Source organism: Alternaria conjuncta (genome assembly GCF_024043145.1).
Source record: "Alternaria conjuncta strain BMP 0040 chromosome Unknown scaffold_6, whole genome shotgun sequence".
Taxonomy (NCBI): domain Eukaryota; kingdom Fungi; phylum Ascomycota; class Dothideomycetes; order Pleosporales; family Pleosporaceae; genus Alternaria; species Alternaria conjuncta.
Genome location: NW_026250095.1, coordinates 541,141 through 555,542, shown reverse-complemented (window position 1 = coordinate 555,542; position 14,402 = coordinate 541,141). Strand labels below are relative to the sequence as shown.

The following is a 14,402-nucleotide window of genomic DNA, read 5'->3' as shown; positions in this document are numbered from 1 at the left end:
TTATTGTGTACAGCCAAGTCCACCTGCGAACATGTCCTGGTAGAAGCGAGACTTTCAATTGCCGAGCTAGAGGCAACAACATGACTGTCTGCTCTAACTCTTTCGGAGAATTATTTCAATGCGAACTTGACAAGAACGAAGGTGTATCACTCCAGCGGGCGCCTCTTTGTACCTTGTTGGATCGTGTAGGGGCTACTTCCGCTCAAATCGAGAAATTGAGCACAGAGAAAGATGTGAGCAAAGGGGAAAGACATGTCTTCCAATTTGGCCTGTTTTGGCAGCCCATGACCCAAATCACGAATTGAATCAAAATATTTGACTCCGTATCTGATCATCCAGTGGCACGCGACTGCCAATTCCATATTGTAGCGACCTCGATATCAAGTCATCAAGACTCCTAGGGAAGATTTTGGAAAGAGGATTTGGCCTGCTCCATGCTTATTAAGGTGCTTGATTCAAGGAACGACCCAGCATATTCAACGTTGTAGAAAAGATGATCTAGCAAGACCCCGAAGATTTTGTACTCAAGTCCGAAGACCGTCATAGGCACGTGGCAAACGTAGTTCCGCTCAAACATGCCGCTTTAGTTTCAGCTCTTTGGACAAAGGCAGTGCGATCAATTGTCTGGATCATCTGCCAGAGTATCTCGCGTTTTGCTCAAGCTCGTCCGCTCGGGTAGTGCACAGTAGGCAACAGATGAGGAACGGCTCTCTCCAAACAAAGTGCCTATGTTCCCTCAGTCGAAAGAGTGACAGGATCTCTCCATTCATCTAAGCATGCTATTTTTGAGAGACCGCACATGACGTGTTGGTAAAGAGGTTTTGGCTTTCTTCGAGATATGAAGTGAGTAGTTTTGAAGTTGTGTATCGCGCAAAGAGTCAAACATATGTTTAAACACTAATCTAGATCCGAAGCACACATGTCGGATATGACAATAACTTTTGGGGGTTTGCGGGACCACAACAGAACCATAACCTCATTATAGTCATCTTTGAGAGAAGAAGCGCCATGCTATGTCATGTGGCTTTTTAAAAAAGATTCCTGAGGAAGCAGATATCCATCTGTATAAACATGTTTTTGAATACCCAGAGACGACGAGGATGATGGTATAAGTTGAGTATTGAGCAAGCGGGCGACTTATATACCACTCGCACCACGCTCTATTCCTGTTCCGATATAGTTGTTACTTGGAACTAGCTGCTGGCTTTTACATAAACCTTGAAACCTTGCAAAGACCGCGACAGGCAATGAAGACCATGGCCTCGAAAGCTAGGTGTTTTGAAATTTGCATCAAGCTTCCCATCGGTTTTCCGAAGATATGCAGAGGCAGCCATAAATCGGATGAGGTATTTTAATTCGCTTTTGAGCAACGGTATGCGATGGGAGATAACCGATGGAGTGTATACGATATCTGACGTTTCAGACCGCGAAGAAGAGGGAGAGGGTAGACATGAGTATCGGGTTGCGCTTTTTTGGAAATGGTAGATGGTGAACTCATCACTCTGTCGCATGTACTTTTGATGCTTTGACACTTTCAAGACCACCGACACAGTCGGCAGTCATGTTAAAATCCGGCATGAACTTCATTCCAATTCAAATAAAAATCAGAGAGGCCCAAGTCTATGCACTGGTAGGATTGCAGATCTTTTAGGGAATCACACAACCATCCATGTACGACTGTTTGAAACAAAAGAAGAAGGACATCGGTGCGTGGCACTCTGTTTTTTAGGCACGCACAGAAGAACAGACCGACGCTTAGGCCGCCTTTTGAGATATTGAGAGTGTGGATAAGAAGCCATCATATAGAGTACGGTGAATGTTTTTGGAAAGCAGCAGAATTCTCACCGACACCTGGGCATCATCCAAGCGAGTGGCATTTTGTTATGTTCATAAGGATGGCGAAATAAGGGAGGACGATAATTGAAGCAGAAGAGCACAGAGAATAGAGTTTATATAGACGTGGACACAGTCAGGCTAGCACAAGCACGTGAAAAGGTGGCCCAACAAACAGCCTCTTAGCTAGCGATGATGACGAAGGTCACCAAACAGAGATAAATATGACACCCAAATAAAAAAGCCGAGGCCCGGCACTAGATACGAGACATATTCCCAGCCCAATAATGATATGCAGCCAGTCTTTCGCTACGCCCAAACACCGCGGAAATGCAACTTTGCTGTACATATACACACATATCTTAGCCGAGCCTGTCGCTCGCGCGGTTCAATATATCAGCCGTCTTCTTGATGGCTTTGGATGCGGCATCCCAGTCTTTCTTCTCGATTGCTTCGCGTGCGAAAGGGAAGACACTGGCTTCGAGGCCGTTGTTGAGGTCCGGGGCGAAGACGACGTGCTTGTATTGGTCGCGGTTGGGAAGCTGTTGGTGAATTAGTCCATGATAATCTCACATATCGGAGGCGCGAGGAACTTACACCATGCGGTCCTTTGTCGTCCTTGGCCCTCGCGAGATCAAGCAAGTCTGTTTCGAAACCTGCGATCCTCCCATTGTGCCCTACTCTCTGTATCGTGACACCGCTACTTTCGAAGCCACCAGTGGCATAAACTTGGTTGTACCAGCTTTGTTCCCACCGCCCGAAAGTCTCTGCCTTCTTCTTGAACATGCTCAGACTGTCAACTAGAGGCTGGAACATCTCAATGTCGTACTCCCCGCCACCACTCTTCTTCTCGGTCCAGTCCAACAACTCCTGGCCTTCTTCTTGCAGCGCGCGTGCATAGTCGTCAATCTTCATAGGGATGATGGGCTCTTGAGCGAGCTCGAGGATGAGAAGAACCCAGAGCTGGGCGAGCACGGCGTGGTAAGCGAAGCCGGGGTCGATGTATTTGCGCATCCAGGAAAGAGTCTCGTAGCAGCTGCGCGCGATGGGGTTTGATTGACCCTCTTTGCTGGTGAAGCCGAAGTCGAGTGAGGAGGTACCAGCGATGGATTGGAAAGCAACGTAGTCACTTCCAGCACCTAGATTACCAATTTTGGAATCCGAGGTCTCCCACAGCTCCTTCATCGTCTTGTTCTCCCGGGGGTCGGAAAGTCGGTCGAGCACGCGCGTCCAGGCGTGTTGGAAGATCGGAGAGCCGTTGGCCCACAGCTTGTCACCCGTTACACCTACGTCGACATTCAGGTAGGCGATTGCACTATCTCGCAGGGCTTGTATGTTCGCTTCAACATGCTCGGTAGAGCCGATTCTGTTGTATTCGCCAGCGTCCCAGGACGCAAACTCGATAGTGCGAAGCGGTCGCCATCCTTGCGAGCGCAAGTCGCCTAGTACGCGTACAACTTCGAGCATAACGGCTGTGCCAGAGCCAGGATCAGCTGCACCGAAGCACCAGGAGTCGCGGTGGTTGCCGATTATGATCTTGCTAGCGGGATCTTCGCTGCCCTTCAGAGACCCGAAAACGTTGGTTATCCGCTGTTGTTCGACCTCATCCTGGTCGTTCTGCAGGAACACTTTTGGCGAAGTCTTTGGATGACCAGAATACCAGTGCTCGCCAACATCCGGTACACCACCAATCCATTCATCTGGCAATTGCTCGCCTGAGCCTTTCAGCGACTTGAGCAATTTTTGCGCATCCTTCCACGAGAGCGGTAAACTTGGGATTTTCGGCAAGGCCGGGTTCTTGTCTCGGGGCATGCGCTCCACTTTCTTGAAGCTCGGCAGTCCGGGCGTGAGCACGTCTCCCATGATGATATTTGTCTGTGCGACGGATCCTCGCTGTACGCTGTCTCCAGGCCGCCATTTGCCATCTGGCCAGGGGTTCCCCTTCTTGAAGCCGTCATCTGCTGGGTCCGAGTATACCAAGACACCCACAACTCCAGCATCTTGCGCAGCCTTGATCTTCATGGATAGATCGGGTTGTGTTCCGTAATACCGGCAGAGCGCGATAGCACCTTGTACGTCCACCCCGCTATCCCATAATCGCTTGAAGTCTTTCTTGTCGCAGTAGTTGACGTAAATCAAGGGCCCGGTGGCGTTTCCCGTCGCAGATAGGCCATGGTAGGCGGGCGTTTGCGCTTTGGCAGGATTGAAGACGGACGGCTCTTCGAGTTTGGCCTCCCACTTCTTGTCCTGTGGCTCGACGATGGCGACTCTCCGTCCGCCCTTCTTAGCGTAGTTCATGTATACGTAGTACCTGCTCTGATTAGCGTGATCCTTTGTGGCGTCTCACAATGTGCAACGTACTCGTCGTGGGTATATGTGTCCATGTGCGCATCCTTGAACTTGCCCTCGATCCACTGCCCCAGCACATAACTCCCCTCAGTGCCCCCTATGTGGTCGTAGCTTGTAATGTATTCCAGGTTCTTCTCAATTCGCCAGCTCTCAACGCTCTCCATAGCCGTCGAGCGTACCCACTCGGGGTTGAAGGGCGTGCCGAAGCCTCCGCCCATGGGCACCACCTCGCTGACGACCAGGAGGTATACCAGGACGATGATCAGGATGAGACCGAACAATCGCGCGATAATCGACCATCCCGGCTTATATTCTTCCGGTATCGTCGGTATGTGGTCCGTCATGGCGCTGAAGTTGGGACGCCAGCTGGGCCAGGGTATTCGCGGCAGATTCCAACTGGATAGGGAATGTCTGATGCTGTAGAAGCGTTTCGAGAACCGGCCTCTCGATCTATTCCGCCGCGACCGCCCCTCCTCAGCCGACTCTGGATCTAGAATGTCCATCTCCTCCATGGTCTGGCGCAGGTCCTCGTCCTGGCTCTCTCGCACTGGACTCCCGAGATCCGAGTCGCCATCGTCGTCGACCGACTGTACGGAGGGGGCCTGGTAGTATCCATTGCGCCTGCGCGGGTCGGCTTGTATGCGCACATCCGGGCTCAGGAGGCCTTGCCGCTCGGCATCGTCGCTGGTCTCGTTGGGCCCGAGGCGCGCAGGGGCGTTGCGCGAGGAAGTCGCCTCGTCGTATGTGGGGATGGGTGGCGGAGATGGCTCGCGGACGTAGCCATGTTTCTCGTCGCTCATGGCGAGCTAAAACCACGTGAGGGTGTTGTCGTACACGTGGTGCGCGGTGTCGTGGTAAGGGATGCTCGCTCGCCCGCGGCGAATAGTCCGCAGGAAGCGAATGCTGCGTACGCGTATGCTTTGAAGGGTAATTGGGTAGATGGACTATCGATTGGGCATGTACATGGTGCACGGGTATAAGGAACGACGACAACTATATCAATACAGGCAAGAAGAAGGCGGACGAGGGGCTGCGTCTTGTCGGATGCAGGTGGCTGATGTGCATCCAGCATCTGGGGATGGCGGAGCGGAACATGGGTGCCGAGACCCTGTCCAAGATCTTGGTAGTTGAAACCATGGCTGACTATCTTTGCGACTCCATCACCACGGCATGTGTTTGAGCTTGGAAACAAGTTTGTCAATTGTCGCACGAGGCTTGCCACTTTCTACATGCCGCGCCCTCCAGTCACCTTGATCGTCTCTCCGTTCACATAGCTGAACAGCGGACTCGCAACCGCCAACACGGCACTCGCCGCCTCGGTCGCCGTGCCCGGTCTCCTCAGAGGAATGTCCATGTGTTCCTGGCCCTGCCCTGCGCCTGCCTTCTGCGCCTGTGGTATTCCCAGCGCTACCTTCTCGCCGTCGGGCGTGGTAATGAATGCGCCAGCCTCCTTCGCCGCCGTCAACCGTGTCTGGATGTGGCCAAAGGCTACTGTGTTGGAGCGCACGCCGAATTGAGGGCCCCATCTGAAGACGCATTAGAGGGCAATACATTGGAGTGAGAGAGGGGGGTACATACTCTTTCGCAATGGTCTTGGTCATGCCGGTCACACCTGCCTTCGCCAGCGCGTAGTTGATCTGTCCAGCGTTGCCGTTCACACCACTTGTGCTGGAAATGTTGATGATATTCCTCGGCTCGCCGTCCTTGACCCTGAAGTATGGCGCCGCAGCCCTCACGATCTTGAAAGGCGCTGTCGCGTGCAGGTCGACAATCGTGTGCCATTGCTTGTCTGTCATCTTGTGGATGACGCCATCCCATGTGTAGCCGGCGTTGTTCACGATGATGTGGATCTTGCCGCCTCCGAACTCAGCGGCCTTTGCAATAAGCGTCTTGATGTAGGCGTCGTCGAGCACGTCGCCTGCGACAGCCAGGGCGCTGCCACCAGACTCGTTGATTTCCGCAGCTACCGATTCTGCCTTTTCTATACCAATTGTCAGCCCGTGTTTGCATGCAGCAACTGCATTGACTTACTGGCATCTACATCGGCAACCACAACCTTCGCGCCTTCCTTTGCAAACAGTTTCGCAGCCTCGGCGCCAATTCCCTGTCCTGAACCAGTGATAATGGCGGTTTGGCCAGCCAACATACCCTTGGGGTAGTTGAGATGGCCTGCAATCTGATCGATGCGCTTAGAGTAAGACATTATACTTGGAATATTGCGTTCACTTGGGAAGTGAACCAGAGATTATGATTATCTCAGTGAGAAGACACCTCAAGGTTTATGGCCGCTCCTTCCTGAAATGCGGAGTAACTCAACCGCAACGGCCGACATCATCACTGGCGAAGCCGAGGTTCACGCCGTTAGCGCGTTTTGCCAGACGCGCCTTCCTAGGCACCTAGGTTCGGCTGACTCGACTTACGACACCAACGCCAAACAACATGTAACGACGTACTATTCAGATGGGCCTAAGGCTTCCTGCTGTTCTCTAGCTGCACATATGCCTGCTCAATCTCCTCAGAATAGTCCTGCTCAACAGCTTTCCGCTGCACCAGCTGCTTCAAGCTGACTTTGAGCGGTTTCTCCTTCTTCGCGATCATGACGGTCTCCCTAGGAATCCTGATCTCATCCATGTCGGTCTTATTGGTGGCAGCAACCACCCCATTGTAAAGCTCCTCGAGCAGCTGCGCCTCGCTCTTTCCGTCCAGCACACCTTCCTTTGCTTGAGCAATAACATACGGCGCAGGCCGGGCTTCGCCACCTACCAGCACATTTTGCACGTCTGGATGTTGCAAAATACGCCTTTCAATATCCTGCGCATGAAACTTGGCCAGCCAACTCAGCTTCGTCAAGTCGTCTTTGCGCGCAGAAAACGCCCATCGCGTGCGGCCATCAGAGTCCTTGACAGGCCTGTAGAGCTCCTTCGTTTCGATCCGCCCCAGGAAACGATGTCCCGGGTTCCAGAAGGCCGATTGGAAAGGATTGGTGCGTCCATCGCCAACGTTCTCCAGTATGAGCTCGTGGAGATCGTCCGAGCCTACGTCCAAAGGCACCATCCGATGACCGTTCTCTGGAACGAAGTCATGGGTATACCAGAGCCTTCTATCGGCTGGTCGTAAGCCGACCTGATCTCCATTTTCCGTGGAGCCGATGAGTGGGCTCACTCTCGTGTGCTGACTAAGGTCATCTCCAATCGCTCGATCTAATGGTGCACCCGTGTATGCAACGAAGTCCAGTGACTTCAGCATTTGTCGAGTTTCTGGATCCGCATAGAGGCTGTTGATAGTGAATGGAGGGCACCTGATGCCTTCAATCCTGTTCATCGACGTGATTTTCTTGAACAGGGCGGGGGTCAGGGTAACTTCGTCTCGTGGCATCATGACGCAGGGACTGTCTAGGAAAACCGGGCTCAAAATCATCGCATGTAAGCCGGCTATCCATTGCGGTGGACATGGGTTAAGAGACGTCTTTCCGATCCAGCTTTCGTACTGAATGCCGCGGGGCCAATGTCTTCGACTCAGTATGGGCACATGCTTCGACGTGCTCCACATGCCGTTTGTGTGGAATATAGGCTTGGGATCGCCTAAAGAGAGGTGAGCTATTGAGATGTCGAGCCAATCCAGAGAGCATACCAGTAGTGCCGGATGTATGGATGATGACGAATTCATCCCATTTGGCCTCTTCGAACGTTTTATCGTATGGGTATCGTTTCTGCTCTTCGTTGTAAAGCATCCATTCCAGCGACGGCAAAGCACATAACTTCAAGCCCGACTCCGGCCCGACCAAAGGGCCTGCAGCACCATCTTCAGGATACAACCATACTTTGCAACTAGCCGCTGCAATCAAGCCTGCAAGCCCCTCTTTGGTCACACGCCCATCCGGAACCAGCAACTGCAGAGGCTGTTATCCAAGAGGTTGCACAGAGTACCTCAATAACTTACTTTTCGTCCATTCTTGGCTATGGCTGGTATCAAGATGGCATACCTTGGATCGTTGGGCCCAAAGTAAGCCATCGTCTCACGATCGACCGCCTTGCCAAGCTGCTCGTCGAACCAGAAAGCCATCTTGTCGATGGCGTTTGCATACTGCTTCCACGTAATCGTCCTGTAGCCGCATACTTCCCAATTGTCCGGTGCGTATCGCATGTACATATTGTTTGGTATCCATTGCGCTTTCTCTTCGATGGCATGCACGAGGAGTTGACCTTGGGGGTCTTCTAACTTGTTCTCTGCTGCGGTGGTCATCTTGGTATGTGAAAATGGGGACCTGACAGACAAGGGCGGGAGCAAGGTTGCTGTGGTCGTGAAGTAGACTTAATCTACATTCTTCGCCCGAAGCTGTCTTTATGTACGTTTCTTTTTCGATTATATCGACTAGGTAATCATGCCGCCTCCGTCTTACGCACGCAAAAGAATTGTCAGTCTATCAGATGTGCAGTGTTTGGTTGGCTCAGCCATCTGATACACGTCCAAACACTGGTATCGCCTATCAATCGGCCCGGTGCCAACAAAGCGCCATGTTTTCCCCCACTCGGCTAGTGCTGAGCTCATCAAGAGGACCCTTTTCGCATACAACCTTAACTGCCGGGCAGAAGCTTATATTGAAGCGGCTGTAGTTGCAAAGGTTGGGCTGCCCCACTAGGGTATCGGACATAGGCAATAGAGCTAGAAGTCAAGCTCCTCGACGCGCCACTCATGCTGTAATATATCTAAATGCAAAGCGCATTTGACGAAGAGACTGTACCCATCAAATCAACATGCAAGCATCTTTGGTCAATGCAGTGGGTGGTACTAGTGACGACGATCCGAAGGGCGACTCACAGCTCACTAATACATTTCTCACTTTCACATGCCGCACTAGGTGTGGTTATGATCCGTGCCGCAATCTGTGCGAAGGTTTCTAGATAAAAGCTTGTGGAATCTTGGAAATTGTTTAGTTGTCACATTTCTAATCATAAATGCTGCACTCCATCACGCAGAACGTAGCTATCGCGGATGTCAGTAATCAACGATGCATGTTTAGTTGCAATGTCACACAGCTGGTGCATGTGTCAGATGGCAAAGCCGAACCCGTCTCTGGCATCGTATTGGCTTTTAACTACGGGGTATAAAGAATTCTGTTGCAATTTCATCGACATATCGTCCATGTAACAGGCCTTAGACCTTAGTCTCGACATTCACGTTACCGATCTTCTTCTCTTCGCGGTCCTGCTCTTCCGCAATAACATCAGCGGGGATGCGATCTGGCGTCTGGTTCACCAGTACCAGCATCGGACCCAGAGCAAGTGCCATCAGGCCAAAAGTGACGCAGAAGCCGATGAGAGGAGATGTCTTGATTTGGGTGTTCATTCCGTAAGAGATAGCTTGTCCGATGGCCTCGAGACAGCGGAAAGCTGCGCCATTGCGTACGTTTGCTGTAAATCATCAGCGACTGAATCAAGAAGACTTGCTGAATGATGAGACATACCTTGAGCGTCCGTTGCGAAGGAAGAGAGTAGCCAGTACATGTAAGATTGCGACAGAGGTCCAGTCGTTTGCACGAAGAAGTATGGCAAGAAAGAACGCGCATACAGCGAGTCATCCCAGTCAATCTTTCCTGGGTTATTTCTGTTGAATCCGACTTGCATGACGATGGACCAGATGTAAACGCCAAGGTTGAGAAGCACGACGGTAAAGAGACCGATTTGTGCACGACGACGTTGGCTGACACCCTTGAGATCGAGGAGGAACCCGAGACCGAAACAACCGACGATACAGAAGAAGGGCGAAATGAGGGAGGAGAGAGCGCGGGCGCGGACGCTAAAGTAGGTTCCAAGATAGGTCGACCATGTTCCACTAATAGCTGATTAGCTGACGTTTCTACATAAGCGAGACTTGACTGACCTGTAGAAGAACGACCATATAGCCCAGAATGCGGAAAGCAGGATAAGCTTCGACGTCATGGTGATCTTGATCTGCTTGAACTCCATAATGGTGCCGATCTTCTCAGAGACGAGGATACGGGTTCCGTCTGAGCGTACGACTCGTTCAAGAGGCGAGATGAGCAAGGCGAATGGCAAGGCCATACATTCGATGATCAAAAAGGCGACGTAGGTATCTGGTGATATGCCTCCGACGATGCCTTTCTCGTGGTTCTTTGATAGACTGTGGCACAAATTTTAGCTGATGCGAAGTGAGCTTCAGTCTGTGCAATACTCACTTGATAGCACCACCGACAAGCTGTCCTAAGTTTCTAGCAACTATCCAAAGCGCCAGGTACTTGCCGCGAGATCCAGATGGCGCGAGTGACATTATAGTTCCGGATTCTGCGACATACCAAGTCCCAGTCCCTATACCAGTAAAGCAGCCGCCCAAGATCAAGTACCATTGGTTTCCGAACTTGGAGTTGCAGTAGTAAGAAGAGCCACGGATTGGGAATGAGCAGGCGCCGATGACCAAAGCCCATTTCGTTCCAAGCTTGTTGACGATGGGCCCTCCGAGAGCACAACAGACAGCAAGCATGGTGTAGTTGACAGCGGTCGCGATGTTCGAGGTTTGGGGTGTAGCGAGACCACCTCCGCCGAGACCTGCAGACTTATCAATCCGATGTATTGTGTTAGGAGTTCAAAGAAAGCTTACCAGCAATAGCATCGGCCATCGCAGGACCGCAGAAAGCCTGCACACTGAGTAGCAGCATCTGCGTCAAGCTGTGCTGCCATATCCTCTTCCACTTTGGAACCGTCCTGGCATACTCTTCCATGTTGATTCTCTCGTCGGCGACATCGTATGTTGGAGGAGCGTTGAGCGGGTCGTTGCCCTTTGTGCGGAGCGCATCGTCGTCGCCGCCGGCATGTGTGTTGGGAGGAGCAGCGTCGAACTTGGACATCTTGGAATACTCCTACTGGGAAGACCAGAAACGATACGGAGCAGATGGAACTGAGCTTCGAGCTGAGGCGAAAGCAAAGGCATCGCACGCGACCTTTATATACGTCATGTCCCTCACGCACACATCTATCTCCTACCGTATGTCCGCGCGACCAGCATCGGCTTATCTGTGGATCCCGGGACTATGTTACCCCAAGCTGGGGTAAACGAGTCGTTCCCGTCCAGCTGATAGGGACTTGTGGAGTCAATCGCTCCGGTGATAGACCGGTTTCCGAGGGAAAGGGCAGTTTAGATGAGAGTGTAGACTAGGCTGGATATGGAAGTGCGAACAGTTTGGAAAAGTGGAGGTTGGAAACTAATGTGATTAAGGGATGGTAAGCTTGCGCTAGACATGGTTGCGAGGCTTGGATGTCGGGTCGATGCAAGGCGTGAGTCAGCTGTTCAGGTGCTCCGCGGGTTGAGGGCGAGTTTTATAGAGAAGAGGTTTGTTGATATCGCCCTTTGGCTGCATAGACCCGGTTTCGTTATCGCAATGTCAAGCATGGAAGGTCGTGGCCCTGCTTCATCCCCAAACCGGGCAGAATCGGAGAAACCGCCCGGGCTTGACGCATCGCTGACGTCCGCCAGCCTAACCCCGTTTGGAAGGGGTAACAGTCGGGGATCGCCAAGCGAGAACGGCCGCGATACTTGGGACGGCAGGCCTCAATTACTCAATCAAAACCTCGCGTGCTCGCATCTGGCGCGTGGAGAATGCGTCGCCATCGTGTCACCGTGCTGGTGGCGTGTGCAGCCTCTAGGGATACTTAACCGGCGGGATTACATCGTGGGTCGTTACTGATAACGACTTCCGGCAGCGCCTCCCCATTCCAACACGCGAGCCATTTCAAGCGCGATAGACTTTGATAGTTCAGCATGGCACCGTCGCGAGAGACTACGTCCGTCATCGTTGCTGGTGGTGGCGGGACGATAGGGTCGTCGACAGCCCTACATCTCGTACGCTCAGGATACAAACCTTCAAACATCACAGTGCTAGACACGTACCCAATACCATCGTCACAATCGGCTGGAAATGACTTGAACAAGATCATGGGCATCCGCTTGCGGAACAAAGTGGACTTACAGTTGAGTCTGGAGGCGAGACAGATGTGGAAAGAAGACGATCTGTTCAAAGAATATTTTCACAACACCGGTCGAGTGAGTATTTCAAGCGCAACCTAGCAAGAAATATATTTAGAGACTAATGGTATTTGCAGCTTGACTGCGCCCACAGTGAAAAGGGTCTCAAGGACCTCAAGCAAGCTTACCAGGCTCTTCTCGACGCGGGTGCTGGCCTAGAGACGACAACAGAATGGCTAGATTCGGAGGACGAGATCTTGAAGAAGATCCCACTCCTAGATCGCGAACAGATCAAAGGTTGGAAAGCTGTCTATAGCGATGACGGCGGCTGGCTTGCTGCAGCAAAGGCCATCGATGCCATTGGTGGGTATCTGCGCGATCAAGGCGTCAAATTCGGCTTCGGTGGAGCAGGATCCTTCAAGCAGCCTCTTTTGGCTGAAGGTGTGTGCGTTGGTGTTGAAACGGTGGATGGCACAAGGTATTACGCTGACAAGGTGGTTCTTGCGGCTGGTGCATGGAGTCCCGTGCTTGTCGATCTGCAAGACCAGTGTGTTTCGAAGGTATGTTATTTCAGCTCAGCTAACTACTTCCAAATTAACGTCTTCAGGCATGGGTATATGCCCACATTCAACTCTCTCCCAGCGAAGCCGCAGAGTACAAGAACGTCCCTGTAGTCTACAACGGTGACGTGGGCTTCTTCTTCGAGCCTGACGAACACGGCGTCATCAAAGTCTGCGACGAATTTCCAGGCTTCACACGCTTCAAGCAACATCAGCCTTTTGGCGCATCGGCACCAAAGCGCATCTCGGTACCTAGATCTGCTGCGAAGCATCCCACAGATACCTATCCGGATGCCTCCGAGGTCAGCATCCGCAAAGCTATTGCGACGTTCCTGCCAAAGTTCACAGACAAAGAGTTGTTCAACAGACATCTGTGTTGGTGTACAGACACAGCAGATGCGGCACTTTTGATGTGCGAACATCCTGATTGGAAGAATTTCGTGCTTGCTACCGGAGATAGCGGGTGAGTTTCTTCCTCGTTACGAATGCTGTTTTGCTGAGTTACTGACCTGATATGTAGCCATACCTTCAAGCTACTTCCAAACATTGGTAAGCATGTGGTCGAGTTACTCGAAGGTACACTGGCAGATGACCTCGCGCATGCATGGAGATGGCGTCCTGGTACTGGTGATGCGCTGAAGTCAAGAAGGGCGGCTCGTGCGAAGGACCTCGCGGACATGCCAGGATGGAACCACGATGGTGAGGCGCCTAGGTCGAAATTGTAATGATGTGCAAACGAAGATGGAAGACAGGGCAGTCTAATTCGGAAGGTGGTATGAATCTAGTGCGCATCCTCCTACGTATCTCCACGTCGTGCCTTATCTCCGGAGGTTTTGACTCAGACAAGGCGGTTGAGTCATCTTCAATACTCGCCTTATCTTTATCAGCTTCTGCCTAATAATACTGGAGTTGAATAAAGGCCCTCACAATCCAACTGGCAATCCAAGAATCTGCAGTCTTCTATTCAACACCTATCGAGCTCAAGATGGCTGCCGAACTCGACGCCGCCTATATTGCTCGTCTTTCCTTGCACGATCCTCGTAACTTCAGCATCCAGCACGCCCAAACCCTCCACCGTATAAGGCTCCTCCAGCAATGGAATATCTCTTATGGCTCGAGGGTGCTCGAATTAGGGTGCGGGCAGGGAGATTGTACGACTGTCCTTGCTTGCGCCGTTGGCGAGCAAGGGAGCGTAGTGGCCGTCGATCCAGCAGACTTGGGTTATGGTAAGTCCTTCCGAACTATTTTTTTTTCTTGCTTTCCTGGTAGGCGTATAGACGTAGTGGGTTTATGACCTTTTAGGTTCTCCGTATACCCTCGGCCAAGCACAAGATCACATCTCACAAGGACCGCTCGGAAAACAAATCACGTGGATTCAACAACCCCCCCTGGAATACCTCTCTTCCCTTCCCATATCGTCTTCTATCTCTTCGGCACTCACCAGCAGCGACAAAGCTTTTGACGCGACAGTGCTCGCCCACTGTCTATGGTACTTCCCCACCCCCTCGCTCATCCTCTCCACCTTCCGTGCCATCAGACAGCACAGCAAGCGTCTTCTCCTTTCTGAATGGTCTTTGATAGCGACACATCCATCTGCTCAGCCTCATGTACTAGCAGCACTTACGCAGGCAGCGCTGGAGTGCCGTAAAGGCAACAGCATCTCGAATGTTCGCACTGTCTTGG

The 14,402-nt window shown here is 51.9% G+C and overlaps 5 protein-coding genes across 5 annotated transcripts; 1 reads left to right on the top strand and 4 right to left on the bottom strand.

Annotated features, from left to right (window-relative positions):
* Positions 1 to 2,195: 2,195 nt before the first annotated feature.
* J4E85_004562 (uncharacterized protein) lies at positions 2,196 to 4,982 on the bottom strand (the record flags this gene model as incomplete). Its single annotated transcript, XM_051468818.1, has 3 exons — positions 2,196 to 2,375; positions 2,431 to 4,144; positions 4,195 to 4,982. The coding sequence occupies 3 exons, from the start codon at positions 4,980 to 4,982 to the stop codon at positions 2,196 to 2,198; spliced, it is 2,682 nt and encodes an 893-aa protein (XP_051327033.1).
* Positions 4,983 to 5,407: 425 nt separating this feature from the next.
* Positions 5,408 to 6,385, bottom strand: J4E85_004561 (uncharacterized protein; the record flags this gene model as incomplete). Its single annotated transcript, XM_051468817.1, has 3 exons — positions 5,408 to 5,708; positions 5,761 to 6,163; positions 6,214 to 6,385. The coding sequence occupies 3 exons, from the start codon at positions 6,383 to 6,385 to the stop codon at positions 5,408 to 5,410; spliced, it is 876 nt and encodes a 291-aa protein (XP_051327032.1).
* Positions 6,386 to 6,648: 263 nt separating this feature from the next.
* On the bottom strand, positions 6,649 to 8,424 carry J4E85_004560 (uncharacterized protein; the record flags this gene model as incomplete). The annotated part of the gene is made up of 3 exons (XM_051468816.1): positions 6,649 to 7,763; positions 7,813 to 8,071; positions 8,122 to 8,424. The coding sequence occupies 3 exons, from the start codon at positions 8,422 to 8,424 to the stop codon at positions 6,649 to 6,651; spliced, it is 1,677 nt and encodes a 558-aa protein (XP_051327031.1).
* Positions 8,425 to 9,336: 912 nt separating this feature from the next.
* J4E85_004559 (uncharacterized protein) lies at positions 9,337 to 11,044 on the bottom strand (the record flags this gene model as incomplete). The annotated part of the gene is made up of 5 exons (XM_051468815.1): positions 9,337 to 9,593; positions 9,647 to 10,014; positions 10,063 to 10,323; positions 10,379 to 10,745; positions 10,798 to 11,044. 5 exons carry the CDS (start codon positions 11,042 to 11,044, stop codon positions 9,337 to 9,339), a joined length of 1,500 nt encoding a protein of 499 aa, XP_051327030.1.
* A 911-nt stretch (positions 11,045 to 11,955) lies between these two features.
* Positions 11,956 to 13,444, top strand: J4E85_004558 (uncharacterized protein; the record flags this gene model as incomplete). The annotated part of the gene is made up of 4 exons (XM_051468814.1): positions 11,956 to 12,237; positions 12,297 to 12,719; positions 12,767 to 13,182; positions 13,240 to 13,444. 4 exons carry the CDS (start codon positions 11,956 to 11,958, stop codon positions 13,442 to 13,444), a joined length of 1,326 nt encoding a protein of 441 aa, XP_051327029.1.
* Between the last annotated feature and the right edge of the window lie 958 nt (positions 13,445 to 14,402).